The 18,408-nt window shown below is 47.8% G+C and overlaps 1 protein-coding gene across 2 annotated transcripts in view; it reads left to right on the forward strand.

Annotated features, from left to right (window-relative positions):
• TRANK1 (tetratricopeptide repeat and ankyrin repeat containing 1) overlaps positions 1–18,408 on the forward strand; it is a 338,849-nt gene that overhangs the window by 26,645 nt on the left and 293,796 nt on the right. For both annotated transcript variants that reach the window (XM_082258385.1, XM_082258386.1), the window contains exon 3: positions 16,205–16,336. In XM_082258385.1, coding sequence (XP_082114511.1) covers positions 16,205–16,336 — 132 coding nt within the window. The remainder of the gene's footprint in view (positions 1–16,204; positions 16,337–18,408) is intronic.

Genomic DNA, 18,408 nt, shown 5'->3' on the forward strand with positions numbered 1-18,408 from the left:
TTTTATGGCACTGCTTTGGGACGTCCCTACTGATATGAATCAGAGAGAACTGCGTCCGTCAATGAACGATAGAGAATACTGGATTTTTGACTTACCGTAAAATCCTTTTCTCTTAAGTTCATTGACGGACGCAGTACTTGCCCCTCTATTTTGAGTTGGGTTGGTGTTACTTTCTGACACTGCTTTGATACAAAACTGGCATCCTATGCAGGAAGAGAGAGGGTGTTACCCTCCGGGACTGCCCATAGGCATAGCCAGAACTTTTTTCTGCCTAGTGTCCTACTCCTGTAGGGGGCAGTATAACCCTACTGATATGATTTAGAGAGAACTGCGTCCCTCAATGAACTTAAGAGAAAAGGATTTTACGGTAAGTCAAAAATCCATTTTTTTAAAAAAATTTTTGGTCTTTTTTCATGTATATAGTAAAAAAATTAAAAAAAAAACCTGTGGTGATCAAATGCCACAAAAAAAAAAAGCTAAATTTACGTGAAAAAAACGATAAAAATGTAAGTTGCAGATAGTGTTGCATGACTGTACAATTGCCAGTTAAAGTAGCACAGTGCTGCATAGTAAAAAATGACCTGGTTATGTAGGGGAAAACCTCCTGGAGGTCAAGGGCGTGGTGTAGATTGTTAGGGGACCCCCACACACTGTTTATTTTTTGTCTTTAATTTATTAATGATGAACTTCTTTGTATACGCTTGCTGTCAGCCAGGAATCTCCAGCTAACAGCAGGGATCAGTCACTGATTGATCCAAAACAAGCAGGTGCCAGCTCCTTAACCACTTGAGCTTTGGAAGATTTTACCCTGTTCATGACCAGGCTTTTTTTTTTTTTTTTTTTTTTTGCTATTGGGCACTGCGCTACTTAAACTGGTAATTGGGCAGACTTGCAATACTGTACCCAAATTACATTTTATCATTTTTTTTCACAAAAATAGAGCTTTCTTTTGGTGGCATTCGGTCATCACTGTTTTTTTTTTTTTGCGATCTAATTAAAAAAAAAAAAAAAAACAGATTGAAAATATAAATATATATTTTTTTTCTGCTATAAAACCTATCCAATAACAAAAAATACAAAAAACTATTTATTTGTGAATTTTGGCCAAAATGTATTCTGCTTGATAAAAAAAAAAAATCACAATCTGTGTACAGTGATTGATTGGTTTGAAGATCCAAGCAGGCTATGGTGTAGCACAGTTTAATATAAAAATATACAAAAACAATACAAAATGCACTCAGAAAATGTGTGGCGGTGACAGGCCAAGAACAGAGGAGAATATTCTTTCTGGAATGGTCCAGAGGGAAAAGCTGCCAACACTCTGGGGGTGAACCGGCAGTACAAGGTGAGCCGACAGTCTAATACGTGTTTTGGAGGCAAGCCACCCCTCCATCCGCTACCGATTCTTGGGCTGACAGGTCTTATATACAGGCTGTAGGATCTTCCCAGGTGTCCACCGTAGCTCTGGAATCATCTGCCCAGCGGTCCTCTGCTCCTCCGGCCTCGGCTTGCCCTTGACTGGTCCCTTGGACTGTCTGCTCTCCTCGTACTGCCGGTTCCCCATGGAGTGTTGGCAGCTGCTCCACCTGGACCATCCTGGAAATCATATATTCCTCTGTCCTTCGCCTGTCACCCCCACACGTGTGCATTTTGTTTGGTATTTATATCAAACTATCCTACACCATGGCCTGGTTGACGCTTCTTTCCCTCCCCTCTTTTCTTGCAGCTGTTGAGAGATGCTACTTCCTAACCTCCAGGAGCATATTCGCTTTTTATTAAACCTATTGGAAACACATCCTGTGTTTCATTAGTTTAATACCTAGGGTATTGGTACAAGGGTATCTCTGTATTAGAGCCTTTTTGAAAGTTATAGCACCTTCAAACTATGGTGTGTGTGTGTGTGTGTGTGTGTGTATGTATGTATGTATGTGTGTGTGTGTATGTATGTGTGTGTATATATATATATATATATATATATATATATATATATATATATATATATAATGTGTAATATATATACACACACACACACACACACACACACACTGCTCAAAATTCAAGGAACACTTTTAAAACACATCAGATCTCAGCGGGGAAAAATATAATGCTAGATATCTATACTGATCTGGACTGGGTAACGTGTTGGGAATGAAAGGGATGCCACATCGTTTAGTGGAAATTAAAGTTATCATTCTACAGAGGGTTGAATTCAAACACACCAAAAATCTAAATGAAAAATTGATGCAGCAGGCTACTCCATTTTGCTGAAACTCCATTGAAGCAACTCAAAATGGTACTCAGTAGTTTGCATGGCCCCCACGTGCTTGCTTGTATGCATGCCTGACAACGTGTATTTGTATCTGGGGTATTTTTTCCCAGATCTGGACCAGGGCATCAGTAAGCTACTGAACAGACTGAGGTGAAACCTGGTGGCATCAGATAGACCAAAACATAATGTCCCAGAGGTGTTCTATTGGATTTCTGTCAGGTGAACGTGGGGGCCTTTCAATGGTATCAATTCCTTCATCCTCCAGGAACTGGCTGCATACTCTCACCACAAGAGGTCGAGCATTATCATGCACCAGGAGGAACCCAGTACCCACTGCACCAGCGAAGAGTCTGACAATGGGTCCAAAGATTTCATCCCAATAACGAATGGCAGTCAGGATGCCATTATCTAACCTGTAAAGGTCTGTGCGTTCCTCCATGGATATGTCTCTCCAAACCATCACCAGGACCCACCACCAAACCGGTCATGCTGAACAATGTTACAGGCAGCATAACCTACTCCACAGCTTCTCTCTGTCACATGTGCTCAGGGTGAACCTGCTCATCTGTGAAAAGCACAGGGTGCCAGTGGCAGACCTGCCAATTCTGATGTTCAATGGCAAATGCCAATTGAGCTCCACTGTGCCAGGCAGTGGGCACAGGGCCCACTAGAGGATGCTGGCCTTCAGGCCACCCTCAAGAAGTCTGTTTCTGATTGTTTGGTCCGAGACATTCACACCAGTGGCCTGCTAGAGGTCATTTTGTAAGGCTTTGGCAGTGCTCAACCTGTTCCTCCTCCAAAGGAGCAGATACTGGTCCTGCTGTTGGGTTAAGGACCTTATTTTGCCCTGTCCAGTTCCCCTAGAGTAAACTGCCTGTCTCCTGGAATCTCCTCCATGCTCTTGAGATTGTGCTGGGAGACACAACAAACCTTCTGGCAATGGCACCTATTGATGTGCCATCCTGGAGGATTTGGACTCCCTGTGCAACCTCTATAGGGTCCAGGTATCGCCTCATGCTACCAGTAGTGACACTGATCCTAGCCAAATGCAAAACGAGTAATAAAAAAAGAGTCAGTAAAGATGAATAGGGAAAAAAATGTGTGGCCTCTACTTGTAAAATCAATCTGTTTTATAGATTGTCTCATTGTTGCCCATCTAGTGCCCCTGTTGTTAATTTCATTAACACCAAAGCAGCTGAAACTGAATAACAACTCCCTCTGCTACTTAACTGACCAGATAAATGTCCCAGGAGTTTAATTGACTAGAACCTATACTCTGACAAAAAAGCATTCCTTAAATTTCTTTGAGCAGTATATGTATGTGTGTGTGTGTGTGTGTGTGTGTGTGTGTGTGTGTATATGTATATATATATGTGTGTGTGTGTGTGTATGTATATATATATATACACACACACACACACACACACAGTGTCTCACATACAGTGGGTACGGAAAGTATTCAGACCCCCTTACATTTTTCACTCTTTGTTATATTACAGCCATTTGCTAAAATCATTTAAGTTCATTCTTCTTCCTCATGAATGTACACATAGCACCCCATACTGACAGAAAAACACAGAATTGTTGACATTGTTGCAGATTTAATAAAAAAGAAAAACTGAAATATCACATGGTCCTAAGTATTCAGACCCTTTGCTGTGACACTCATATATTTAACTCAGGTGCTTTCCATTTCTTCTGATCATCCTTGAGATGGTTCTACACCTTCATTTGAGTCCAGCTGTGTTTGATTATGGACTTGATTAGGAAAGCCACACACCTGTCTATATAAGACCTTCCAGATCACAATGCATGTCAGAGCAAATGAGAATCATGAGGTCAAAGGAACTGCCTGAAGAGCTCAGAGACAGAATTGTGGCAAGGCACCGATCTGGCCAAGGTTACAAAAAGATTTCTGCTGCACTTAAGGTTCCTAAGAGCACAGTGGCCTCCATAATCCTCAAATGGAAGACGTTTGGGACGACCAGAACTCTTCCTAGAGCTGGCCGTCCTGCCAAACTGAGCTATCGGGGGAGAAGAGCCTTGGTGAGAGAGGTAAAGAAGAACCCAAAGATCACTGTGGCTGAGCTCCAGAGATGCAGTCAGGAGATGGGAGAAAGTTGTAGAAAGTCAACCATCACTGCAGCCCTCCACCAGTCAGGGCTTTATGGCAGAGTGGCCCGACGGAAGCCTCTCCTCAGTTTAAGACACATGAAAGCCCGCATGGAGTTTGCGAAAAAACACCTGAAGGACTCCAAGATGGTGAGAAATGAGATTCTCTTGTCTGATGAGACCAAAATAGAACTTTTTGGCCTTAATTCTAAGCGGTATGTGTGGAGAAAACCAGGCACTGCTCATCACCTGTCCAATACAGTCCCAACAGTGAAGCATGGTGGTGGCAGCATCATGCTGTGGGGGTGTTTTTCAGCTGCAGGGACAGGACGACTGGTTGCAATCAAGGGAAAGATGAATGCGGCCAAGTACAGGGATATCCTGGACAAAAGCCTTCTCCAGAGTGCTCTGGACCTCAGACTGAGCCGAAGGTTTACCTTCCAATAAGACAATGACCCTAAGCACACAGCTAAAATAACGGAGTGGCTTCACAACAACTCCGTGACTGTTCTTGAATGGCCCAGCCAGAGCCCTGACTTAAACCCAATTGAGCATCTCTGGAGAGACCTAAAAATGGCTGTCCACCAACGTTTACCATCCAACCTGACAGAACTGGAGAGGATCTGCAAGCAGGAATAGCAGAGCATCCCCAAATCCAGGTGTGAAAGACTTGTTGCATCTTTCCCAAAAAGACTCCTGGCTGATCTGGGAGGCACACAAGGCAGTGGTGCGGGGTGAACTCATCTCCCTGGGGGCTAGGCTTAAGCGGGAACGCCAGGCGGACTTTAACCGTGTTCTGACCTCTCTGCAGCATGCTGAACTTTCACACAAACAGACGGGCACTCTGACGCACTGACTAAGCTTGTTGACCTGCGCCTCTTATTCTCCCGTCTTTTGGACAGACATACCCGGGCCCGCTTGCGTCATGTCTCTCACAAATTCTACGAACAAGGCAACAAGTGTGGCCGCATGCTTGCCCGGGCCCTTCGTCGGAAACGTGCCCAGATGTGTGTACACAAACTGCGCTCCCCTTCCGGTGTCCCCGTTATTAAACCTTCGGAGATTGCTGACCAATTTCGCACTTACTACGCGGGCCTCTACGACCTCTCCGGCTCCCCCACGGCAGACTCCCACGCGACTAAATTGACGGCCATTAGAGACTACCTGTCGGACCACGTCTTCCCCTCCCTTTCCGCTGACCAGCGTTCTGATCTAGACGCCCCCTTTACGCTGGCTGAACTGGACCGCACCATACTCTCCCTGCCTAACGGCAAAAGCCCCGGCCCCGACGGCTACACGGCAGCCTATTACAAAACGTTCCTCCCTCTCCTGCAGAAGCCCATGTGTGCCTACTTCAATTCGCTGGCCGCAGATGGGGAGATACCCTCGGAAGCCTTACTGGCCCACATAACGGTGATCCCGAAGGCTGGCAAGGATCCCACAGCCCCACAGAGCTACCGCCCCATCTCATTGCTCAATGTGGATGTAAAAATTTTCGCTAAGCTCCTGGCAAACCGCCTGAAACATCTTATGCCCCAGATTATTCACCTGGACCAGACCGGGTTTATTGCCGGTCGTGAGGCTAGAGACAATGCCATCCGGGCGATACAGCTCATCCACTGGGCTACCACCCGATCTGACTCCCCGCCCTACCTGATCCTCTCGACCGACGCCGAAAAGGCGTTCGATCGGGTGGACTGGACTTATTTGAGGGAGGTCCTGGAGTCGTTGGGCCTAGGGCCGCGTATGCTGGCGTGGATCTTGGCGCTGTACAGAGACCCGAGTGCTAGGGTCCGAGTTAATGGCTGTCTCTCCGCCGGGTTCCGGATCCGGAACGGGACCAGACAGGGGTGCCCTCTCTCGCCCCTTCTTTTCGCCCTGGTCCTGGAGCCCTTTCTGGCCAAGGTCAGGGCGAATGGAGACATCAGAGGCGTGCGTGTTGGGACTATGGAGCATAAGCTCTCGGCTTACGCCGATGACATCCTGTTCCACCTTACTGATCCCCTGCTCTCGTTGCCGGTCCTGATGCGGGAACTCGAACGGTTCAGCCTGGTCTCTAATTTTAAGATCAACCTTGGCAAATCCGAGTCTCTCCCCGTCTGTGTGCCCCCACCCCTGTCTGCTTCCCTGCGGGCTACCTTCCCTTTTAGGTGGACTGACTCTTCCCTGACGTACCTGGGCATACAACTTACTGACCGCTTTGACACACTGTACAAGACTAACTACCCCCGCCTCTTGGCTGACATTAAACAAGACCTCCTACATTGGACTAAAACGGCCTTTACCTGGTTAGGCCGTGTGAATATTATTAAGATGAACGTCCTCCCCAGGGTGCTGTTCTATCTCCAGATGTTGCCTATACCTCTGCCTCGCGGCTTCTTCCGCCTTTTGGACGGCCTGATTACGGGTTTCGTCTGGAATGGTAGACGCCCCCGCATTGCCCTGGCCACCCTAAAACGCCCTAAACTTCTGGGAGGCCTTGGCCTTCCGGATGTGAGACGTTATTACCGCGCTATTGTCCTTCAGCGCATCCTCAACTGGCGCTTCCACACTAGATCCAAGCTATGGGTCCCTCTTGAAAAGTTCATGGCGGGTAGGAACCTTGCCTACGCCCCCTGGCTTTCTCGGGAGTACCGGGGGCTGTCAGACAATGTTTCCCCCCTCACGGTCCATGCGCTGAAAGTGTGGGACCATGTGAATAAGCTCCTGGACCTGGCGCCCCCTGTGTCCCCGCTGGCCCCCTTGGGGGGCTACCTCTGGTTCCCTCCGGGGGAACAGATGGCCTTTTTTGACCCATGGGTGGATGATGGCAACGCCAGTTGCGGGAAACTAATGGAAGATGGTAAACTTCTGTCCTATGACTCTCTGAATGCGCGTCACGGCGGGTCCCCTATGAATTTTTGGAGGTACAGGCAACTACATCATTTCTTCGCTGTTCATGGCCCGAGGATTCGCCCTCCGGCATCTCTTACACCCTTCGAGCGTTTGTTCATTCAGGAAGACCCTATCCCCCACATGGTTTCTGAGTTGTACCAGCTGTTGGGAGCTGCATCCTCTGGTTCCGCGCCTATATGTGTTAGGCTTTGGGAGCGGGACCTGGGAATGCGGTTTACGGCTGCTCAACTTTCTGGCCTCTACCAACTGACCCACTCGAGTTCGGCGGACTCAAAGATGCAAGAAACAAATTATAAGCTCCTGACGCGCTGGTACCGTGTACCGGCGGACTTAGCGCGCATCTACCCCTCGGCCTCCTCCACATGTTGGCGAAACTGTGGCGGTACCGGTACCCTGCTGCACTTGTGGTGGGAGTGCCCGGTAATCGCCCCTTTTTGGCGCGACGTCCGGGATCAGATCAAGTCTGTCCTGGATCTGGATGTGCCATTCAGACCCCTCCATTTTCTCCTGCACGTGCCCTGCATGCCGCTCAGCCGCTATAGACGTAGCTTGCTGCCTCATCTCCTCAATGCCGCGAGGAGACTGATCCCGATTTATTGGAAGCGGCGGCAGGTCCCGGGCAGGGCAGAGTGGCAGCGGATGGTGGATACTATACGAGATGCGGAGGACTCGGTCGCTAGATGTTGTGGGACGCGGGAGCGCAATGACCTGCGGTGGCAGCCGTGGACCGATCACTCTGGTGGTCTGTCCGCGATGCCCTCGAGCTTAGACCACGCCCTGCTGGTGTTGGCCGACCCTTCCCTAGCTGCCCTTCCCAGACCCGGCCCCTAAAACCCCCCCATTAGTGGTCCTTGGCCCTCAAGTAGACTGGAGGATCCCGCAGTGGCGTGGCGCTTGCAGTGCTCCGGATTCCGGCAGGTATGCTCTTCTCTCTCCCTTCCTCCCTCTTCTTCCAGGGATATTCTCCCTTTCCCCTCTGCCTACCTTTCCCTCTGGTCTCCTTTCCGATGTCCCTGTTTCTAGACCTCTCTCTTGTTTCTCCATCTTTCCTTCTTTCCTACATGCTGCCTCATTCACCTTGAGTGGGCGTTAAAGGTTGATGTTTTGGAGGGTCTGCCGGTGTTGGCTACAACACGTCCTTCTCCCCTTTGGCCCCCCCCGATCGCGGGGTTGGCCCTAGGTCGACGCAGTCCCTCTGTGTGGTACCTCCCGGTCGCCTATTGTGGCCCCGCCGGTAGCTGCGGGGGGTTTGAATTGCCTGGGGGGGAGCCGGTTGGGGTCGTCGCACTGGGGGCGGTATGATGGAGGCGGATGCCCCCCCTCCCCCAGCGGCGTGCTCCCGCTTGGGACTCCCTCGGGCTTGCAGTTGCGCCCTCTGGGACCCACAGACGTCTGTTGCTGACCACAGCGAATGCCACCCGGCAGACCGCCCTCTAATCTGTTCTGCTGACTATTGATTTGCACTATGGTGCGCTGCCGCACGTTACTGTTTTATTCTTATGATGTTATGCACCGTATTGCACTTTTATGCCCACTGGGAAGCGGCGATATTAAGCTGCCTCCCCTACTTTGTTGTTTTGTTGTTGCTGTCTCATTCTTGTCTGTTCTCTTGTACACTAAATAAAGATTCATTAAAAAAAAAGACTCCTGGCTGTATTAGATCAAAAGGGGGCTTCTACTAAATACTGAGCAAAGGGTCTGAATACTTAGGACCATGTGATATTTCAGTTTTTCTTTTTTAATAAATCTGCAACAATGTCAACAATTCTGTGTTTTTCTGTCAGTATGGGGTGCTATGTGTACATTCATGAGGAAGAAGAATGAACTTAAATGATTTTAGCAAATGACTGCTATATAACAAAGAGTGAAAAATTTAAAGGGGGTATGAATACTTTCCGTACCCACTGTAAGTGAGTACACCCCTCACTATGAGGTAAAGTAGTGAGTGTACACCTTGTATAGCAGTGGAAATTTGCTGTCCCCTCAAAATAACTCCACACACAGCCATTAATGTCTAAACCGCTGGCAATAAAAGCGAGTACACCCCTAAGTGAAAATGTCCAAATTGGGCACAAGTAGCCCATCCCCCTGGTGTCATGTGACTCGTTAGTGTTATAAGGTCTCAGGTGTGAATGGGGAGCAGATGTGTTAAATTTGGAGTTATCGCTCTCTCTCTCTCTCATACTGGTCACTGGAAGTTCAACATGGCATCTCATGGCAAAGAATTCTCTGAGGATCTGAAAAAAATATCGTTGCTCTACATAAAGATGGCCTAGACTATAAGAAGGTTGCCAATACCCTGAAACTGAGCTTCAGCACGGTGGCCAAGACCATACAGCAGTTTAACAGAACAGGTTCCACTCAGAACAGGCCTCGCCATGGTCGACCAAAGAAGTTGAGTGCACGTGCGTCATATCCAGAGGTTGTGTTTGGGAAATAGATGTATGAGTGCTGTCAGCAGTGCTGCAGAGGTTGAAGGGGTGGCAGACCATACTCCACACACTGCATCAAATTGGTCTGCTTGGCTTTCATCCCAGAAGGAAGCCTCTTCTAAAGATGATACACAAGAAAACTCACAAACAGTTTGCTGAAGACAAGCAGACTAAGGCCATGGATTACTAGAACCATGTCCTGTGATCTGATGAGACCAAGATAAACTTATTTGGTTCAGATGGTGTCAAGCGGGTATTGTGGCAACCTGGTGAGCAGTACAAAGACAAGTGTGTCTTGCCTACAGTCAAGCATTGGTGTGGGAGTGTCATGGTCTGGGGCCGCATGAGTGCTTCCAGCACTGGGGAGCTACAGTTCATTGAGGGAACCGTGAATGCCAACATGTACTGTGACATACTGAAGCAGAGCATGATCCCCCTCCTTTCGGAGACTGGGCCGCAGGGCAGTATTCCAACATAACTACCCCAAACACCTCCAGGATGACCACTGCCTTGCTAAAGAAGCTGAGGGTAAAGGTGATGGACTGGCCAAGCATGTCTCCAGACCTAAACCCTATTGAGCATCTGTGGGGCATCCTCAAATGGAAGGTGGAGAAGCGCAAGCTCTCTAACATCCACCAGCTCTGTGATGTCATCATGGAGGAGTGCAAGTGCCCAAGGGGCTTAAGGCAGTGCTGGAAAAGGTGGTGGCCACACAATATTGACACGTTTGGCCCAATTCAGACATTGTCACTTAGGGGTGTACTCACTTCTGTTGCCAGCAGTTTAGACATTAATGGCTGTGTGTTGAGTTATTTTGAGGGGATAGCAAATGTACACTGTTATATAAGCTGTACACTCACTACATTGTAGCAAAGTGTCATTTCTTCAGTGTTATTACATGAAAAGATCTAATAAAATATTTTCAAAAACGTTAGGGGTGTGCTCACTATTGTGAGATACTGTGTGTGTGTGTGATTTTTTATTTTTTTTTAATTAGTATGAATACTATACACTGTCACTGTAATAATAATGACACTGAATGAGAAGGGGTTAATGGCTTAGGTGATCAAGGGGATAAATGTGCGCCTAACTACGGTATGTACAATGTGTGTAAAGTGTGCTGCTTTTACTAATAGATCTTCGATTCTGGCAGCTTGCTCTCTGTACAGAGCTCTGTGTTTGCACACAGCCAATCAGCAGGTCCCAGCCGTGAATAATTGGTCAGGAGTTACTGACATCACAATGGGTGGTGGGCGAGGGGCACATTCATGCGCCCTAAGCCCGTAACTATGCATTGACGTACAGTTTCATAGTACATTGCGGGCGACAAGTGGTTAAAGGATATCTAAAGGCAAGCCTTTTTCTTTCGTTTTTGGAAAAAGTGGATAAGGATTAGAACACCTGTCCAGCTTTTATTGCTGTCTGTGCCCCCGTTGGGGAGATTCAGCCTATTTGTTCGGTTTACCATTATAATTGAAAGTTGTTCCTGGGGGGAAATCTTCCAATGGGGACAATAGTTCTGGGGGTCCCCAAAGGATTCGACTAATTTGCAGGGATTTCCTCTCACTTCCTTTTTTTGGTTATGGGACAGGAAGTGAAGGTAAATCTCTCCAATGGGACCCTATCCAAAAAAATTAAAGGTGCTGCTTCAGGCTCTAGTAGGTCCTTATATGCTGAGAATTGCTGGGAGTACAGGCAGGGAAAGAACTTGTCTCAGCTTCATAGAAGTTAATGAGGAAGAAAAGAAGTCCCAGGAGCTGCACATCATGCAAAATCCTCATGTAAAGAGTGTAAGCAGCCTCAGCCTAGACTCCATCCAGGCCACACCCCCAACATATTTTGCCCCACCCACAGGGCTTAGACCCAACTATGGTACAGATGGCAAAAAACAAACCAACAGGGGTTATAGCCCTTCCTTACACTATCCAAAATGGAGAAAAAAAACACTTCTCGCCCAGCCTACAGTCACTTGACGGATGGGAGGGACTCGCGTTGATCTGGGTGAAGATCATATGACACCCTCCCTGATCTCGTCTCACGTGTGCCTGTGGGGGCCGCGTTGTGGCGCTATCTGTCACAGGCTGTGTCCACCGGACGCAGCTGATGACTGATCACTGAACCACCCCGCTGCCGGTAACATGTGACCGCAGTAACCAATCAGCAGGTCACAATTGAAAGTTGTAAACCATGGTTGGCTGGCTTCCTTTCAAGCCATCCATTGTGTACAATTGTGTTACTAGCTGTGATTGGTCACAGTCATCACATGGTACAGACTGGGCCAATCACAGCCCATCTGTACTATGTGGCTAATCACAACAAAACAAAATTGTGAATTGAATAAATTTACTGTTTTAAACAAACATAATGTGTAAGAAAAAATACAAAAAACTGATCACTTCCCTAGAGTTGTATAAAATCATACATTTCTCTTTCGTTCATTGACGGAAACAGCTCCTGATCATCTTAACCATTGGGTTTTACTGCCCCCTACAGGAGTAGGACACTAGGCAGAAAAAAAAGTCTGACTACGTCTATGGGCAGTCCCAGGGGGTATACTCCCTCTCTCTGCTATAGGTACTTAGTTTTTTTTCTTTTATTTTTAGATAGAATTTTTCTCCTGGTTTTTTTTTTTAGATCTACAATCAACTGCTGGACTGGGCGACGGGCTGGATAATCTAGATCCAGTGCCCCCCCCCCCTAGTCTGGCCAGCACGCAGACCTCAGCTCCACGCTAGGTCGGCCGCAACATCGCTCCATTGATCGTGAACTGGCCTGCGAGTTAAACGCCTCGGAAGGTCGTATACAACCAGGTCTCAGCCCGAGTCCTAGCATTCCTCCTGACCGACAGCCCCCCATTTCTAAGGAGAGGAGGTTCTGTCTGGAGCAGTGCCCGCCTTGTTCCTGGTATGGAAAGGAACTGTCCCCCTGGACCCCCCCCCCCGGTCGGACCCCTGGGTTCCCCTCCTTCCTGTTAGGCTGCCACCTCATTGGTCTGGTGGTCCCTGTGGGCCATCTCTCCCCACCCCCCCTCCTTCTTCACTGACGCTGCGGCTGTGGGTAGAACTTGTTCACCGCCTAGGATGGGGGCAGGGTGCGGTGCTGTGCTAGCGTGGGGGGGGGGGGGGGGGTGCGCCAGCGACCAGGTGATCGGCTGTGGGGGGTTGCTGTACCTGGTGGTGGCTCCTGCCAGCCCCCCCGCCCCTTTCTGCCTGTGCTGTTCTCTGAAGCCTAGGTATTCCTCCTGGGTCCCTGGGAGCCTCATGGTTCCTCCCCGGGCCGCCATTTTCTTGTAGCCTATGCGCTTAATGCACAGTGGCCATGTTTGTGTAGTCCGGCTGCAGTTTTTTTTTTTTGGTGGTTTACCATTAAAAATAGAGGCGGCCATGACAGTGGAGCCCTCTGGGTTTCAATTTTGGCCGTGGAAGCCCTTCCTCATCCCTTGGAGCGGACTCCTGGATCTTTCCATTTCCTGATTGCCGTTTGTGCAGTGCAGATTCTCCTAGTGGCTGTGGTGCCTGGTTTCTGTGAGGTGGTGAGTCTGGTGGCGTCCTCTCCCTCTCTACTTTGGATCGATTGGTGCTCTATGGCTGCCAACCGGCTGCTAGAGCGTTGGAAGTTGTTCCTTAGCAGTGTTTTACACTTTTTTTTGTGGGGTCCTCCTGGTGACTCATGGAGTTTTTGGAGCACATCTCCCCACCTGATCCCCTCTGAGGCTGCGGTGCCCTCTGGGTCCCATCAATCCATCAATGTACTGACGGCTCTCCTGGAGTCCGTGGTGTCCCGGGTGAATGTGGCTTTTGGGCGACGGGCTGGCAAAAACCCCCCCACCGCCTTATCCTGCCGCCTCTATCTCAACAGATCCTGAATCTGATTTGGCTCTTTGTTTCGGCAGTGGTCCTTCGGCGTGTCTTTTGGCTCAAATGCTGGTCTGCGGACCAGATATCTAAAAAGGCCTTGAGTGATCTTCCCTTCCAAGGAGATCGCCAGCTTGGTTCTACCCTGGATGACATAATTAAACGTCTCTCAGGAGGGAAGAGTACCTTTCTTTCGCAGGTTACTAAGGGCAAGGACCCTCGTCATAGACATTCGTTCTTACCCACCGGTAAGGTTCTTCCTTCCAACGTGCGACTGTCCCCGGTCTGCTTACAGGCTCTTTTTGGGGCTGTGCAAGACCTTTTACTTTAAAGGGTGATGGTCCCGGTTCTGACTTCGGAACGTTTTCAAGGATTTTACTCAAACCTGTTTACAGTCCCCATGAAGGAAGGCAAGGTGTGTCCAATTCTGGGCGTTGAACTGCTTTGTGCCGGTGCAAAAGTTCAGAATGGAGTCCGTTCGCATGGTGGTGGCGGCTTCCCTGCATCAGGGGGATTTCTCTTGCCTCCATCGACATCAAGGATGCTTACCTTCTCATTCCAGTATGTGTCAGTCTCCAGCGCTTCCTCCGCTTTGCCATGGAAGAGGAGCATTCTCAGTTTGTGGCATTACCCTTTCCTCTGGCTTCTACTCCTCGGGTCTTCACAAAAGTGTTGGCCCCTGTGCTAGCATTCTTATGCCAATGGGGAATCTCGGTACTGGGCTACTTGGACGACCTCCTTCTGCGAGTGGAGTCTCCTACTGCTCTTGTGGAAAACATGGAAATCGCCATACGGGTTTGAGGGTGTGACTGGATTCTAGAGATGAGCTCAGGCGTGTTTGAGTTGCTACGTGCCTGATCCCGACAGGAAGTCCACAGTTCATTCCACTAATCACAGGCAGTGAGACATTTTCCGATCTGTGCAGCTGCGGATCGGGAAATGTCTCACTGCCTGTGATTAGCGGAGTGCAGTGTCAGCTTCCTGGCGGGATCGGGCACGTACAAACTCAAACGCCCGAGCTCATCCCTGCTGCATTCTGAATTTTCAGAAGTCTGCTCTGGTTCCGTCCACAAGCTGGACTATCTGGGTCTGACTCTGGACTCGGCCTTAGCCAGAGTGCTCCTTCCGCTGGACAAACTCCAGAAACTGCAGGCTGTAATTAGTCTCCTGTTGGCCAGCAGATGGTAATCCCTCAGGACTAGCATGCGGGTGCTGGGCCTGACGGTGTCTACCTTCAAGGCAGTCCTGTTTGCACAGTTCCATACGAGGTCCCTGCAAGGGAGATTTTGGCCAAATGGGACAAGAATCCGCAGTCGCTGGACAATCGGATCCATCAGTGAACATCTGAGAAATGGATTTTACGGTAAGTCAAATCTTTTTTTTTTTTTTTTTTATATTCATTTCCAAAATATAGTGACAAAGTACAGCTTCAAAAAACTTGCTATGCCTCTTAAGAAATATCTTGAGCTGTCTACATGCCAAAAAGGGGTTATTTGGGGGATATCTGTACTGTCCTGACATTTTTGGCACTCAAGAAATTAGATCGGTCGTCAGTACATCAGGTTTGATCAATTTTTCCATATATACCATAGATTGTGGACTATATAACTGTCCTACAGGCTAAAATAATCTACACTAATTTGGGTTACTTTCAACAAAGAAATGTAGCAGAATACATTTTGGCCAAAATTTATATAGAACAATTATTTGCAAAATTTTATAACAAACGAAGAAAAACGTTTTCAAGAATTTCGGTCTTTTTTGGTTTATTAGGCAAAAAATAAAAAACAGTGTTGATTCAATACCAAACAAAAGAAAGCTCTAGTTGTGTGAACAAAATTTTAAAAATTAAATTTGGGTACAGTGTTGCATGACCGTGCAATTGTCATTTAAAGTGTGACAGCGCTGAAAATTTGCTCTGGCACGAAGGGGGTAAAAGTGCCCGGTATTGAAGTGGTTAATAAACAATTCGCATCTGTAAGCATTCTTCTTCCTCTATGGCTTAAAAAAATCATCAAAAATGCATCAAAATGCACCAATGTCGCACTACAAAATTGCACTGAAAACTGAATCAATTGCAAATGTACCAAAACATGCATGGCCAGCTCAACTCAGGCTAAGTTCACATGTGGGCGTAGCGGATCGCGGGCAGAATCACAGCGATTCTGTCCGTGATCTGGAAATCATTGCAAATTGCGGGACGCCCAAAAAAGGCACAAGAGCTTCTTTTGTGCGTCATGCGTTCCACGATTCTGTTTGCGCGATGTTACCGTGATTCGGCAGGTGGAAATCGCGGCAACATCGCACAGCGTTTGGGGTGCCATTGCAAATCACGTGCATCACAGAGGCGTCTCGCGATTTGCAATGATTTCCGGATCGCAGGCAGGTGATCCGCTATGCCCACATGTGAACGTAGCCTTATGTGACTATATTTATTTAGAACCGCAACAGCTTTAAGTGGACACCTAACAGCATAATTATTACAAAGAATGCCACTTGCTGGTTGCAAGTGTTAAATATGAAATGTTCATATGCAGCATTTTTATACTGACCTTATTAGAAACATTTTTTTTCTTTGCTGAAAATAAACTTGATTTAAATACATTCTCTTTTAAGCATATTTTTCCTTTCCTTTTTGGCAGGCTGGAGTGTTTATCATTTGCAAATGAGATGAAAACCAAAGGGAATGAGTATTTTAAAGCTGGTCACTACATGCAGGCACTTGATAAATATCAGCAAGCCATTGGTGCTATGTCACAAATGTTACCTTTTGGGTGAGTGTGTCAGTTATAATTTATGATTCAGATTTTAAGTGTTTGTTATAAACAGAATGCATGTTTTAATGCTGAACTACAGGAATTACCCAACTTTTGTAAGATGTGCTAACTTTCTTAGATTCAACAAAGTGCATGTCACCTCTTGGATTTATCTGACAGTTTTACTGAGTGCGGGAAGTACTGCTATTATTACTAAACAGTGTTGTGACAGGAAAGATGTCATCTTACACAAAACATCTCTGTCCCCCTGCTGTTTATTTACACAAGGTTTTTGTATTTTGTAAATGGATTCATAGATTATAAACCGCTCTGTGATTGGGTTGGGGGGGGGGGGGGGTGTGCAACAGCTGCATGCAACTCTAGACCAGAAGGTCCAGCATCTGAGTGCTTAAAATGTAGCAATGGCTGTACTCCCCTTGCTCAGTAAGAATGGCAATTGTCTATAGAGAGGTCCACGAGGTGGCATACACCTCCTTGGACTTAACCCCTAGTAATCCAGCACATTTTACAACGTGATTGAAATCCCAGAGTTCAGTTTTCATAAATGTTTCTAGATATGTATAAAACTACAAGTCTAGAAACTTGCAGGTCAGTGTAGCTAAAAGCTTTCATGGACTGCTTGCCAACTTGCAGTTAGCAGCTTTTCTACCACTTTTATTTAAAAGGGATTCTTGATCGCAGGGTTCCCATGCAGAGATTTCAGCATCACATTGATACAACAGAAATTGTTCAGCCTCATGACCAGCGTTGACCCACTTAGGACTTCACTTGGTCTCCCACAAACAAATGCAAATGCTGAATTGCCCCACATGGGCTATGCATGCTCTTTGCTTTTTTGTAGCACTGTCTTTCCCTGTACTAGGCAGTGTGCTATACTATCATCAGATAGCAATCAGGATCAAAGACCTGTCATTGAGGCTTGACAGGCCAGCATCTGCTACCTGCAGCCTAGGGAGGAAAGCTGGCTGCCAGACAACAATTTGTGCATCTTGTAAGAACCTCTTGCATGCTAACCCATGATCTGTCCATGTCATAATATACATCTTTGCACAGTGTCAGAACATCTGTCTGTCACAGTTAGTTCCATATATATTTGCACACAGGCACAATTTTAGTTTCTCTGTCACTCATTGACAGACGTAGTCCTCGTTGATTAATAACAACTCGGGTTATACTGCCCTCTACAGGAGTAGGACTAGACAGGAAAGAAAGCATTCTGGCCACACCTTAGGGGCAGTCCCAGAGGGTATATCCTCTCTCTCTCTGCTACAGCAAATCAGTTTTTTTCTGTCTAGTTAGGAGTAAGGACCTAGATGCCTTGCTAGAATCTTCGGTCCTGGCAGGATTTTTTTTTCTTAGAAAGATTTTTTTTTAGACAGCTTTTTTCTCCAGTTTCCTGGAGATCTTCAAGCAAGCAAGCTGTAACTGGGCGACGGGCTGGATGTTGAGATCCAGTGGTCACCCCAGTTCAGCCTATGAGCGCGTGCAGGCCATAGCTCCGCGCTGGGTCGGCCGCGACATAGTCCCACTGGACGGGGACTGACCCTGCGAGTTAAACGTCTCGCCTGGACGCCAATGACCAACAGAGTCACGGCGTCCGTATTGGTCGACAGCCCCCCCACCCCGGTGGAGAGGGGTTCTGTCAGGAGTTGGCGCCCGCCTGGTTCCGGTATGGTGAGTAGAATGTTCCCCCTCCCCCCCCCCTGTCGGGTTTGTGGTGGACGCGGGCCCCTCTCTGGAATGGTAGGATGGGTCTCCCCTCTATCCTATAACAGGTCACAGATCCCCCAATTTGAGTGTGATTTTTTTGTGAACAGAAACCAGGAGGCTTGGTTTGGGAGCTGACTATCTAAGGTCATTGTAAAACTGTAAGGGTGACTGAAGTCAGTGGCAGTACTATAAGGGGCATTACTATTGAAGTAAAAGGTATCCTACCTGTCAGAGGTGTACACAGGCCGATGCCTATGCCTGAGTCACTGCAGTCCAGATCGCCATTCCTCCAGCAAACGGTCACTTCCAGAAGGACAGAGGGCTGCCTCCCGACGGCCCACGGACCGCATGCGGCCCGC

Source organism: Pelophylax lessonae, assembly GCF_965119305.1.
Source record: "Pelophylax lessonae genome assembly, chromosome: 5".
In the NCBI taxonomy this organism is placed as follows: Eukaryota; Metazoa; Chordata; class Amphibia; order Anura; family Ranidae; genus Pelophylax; species Pelophylax lessonae.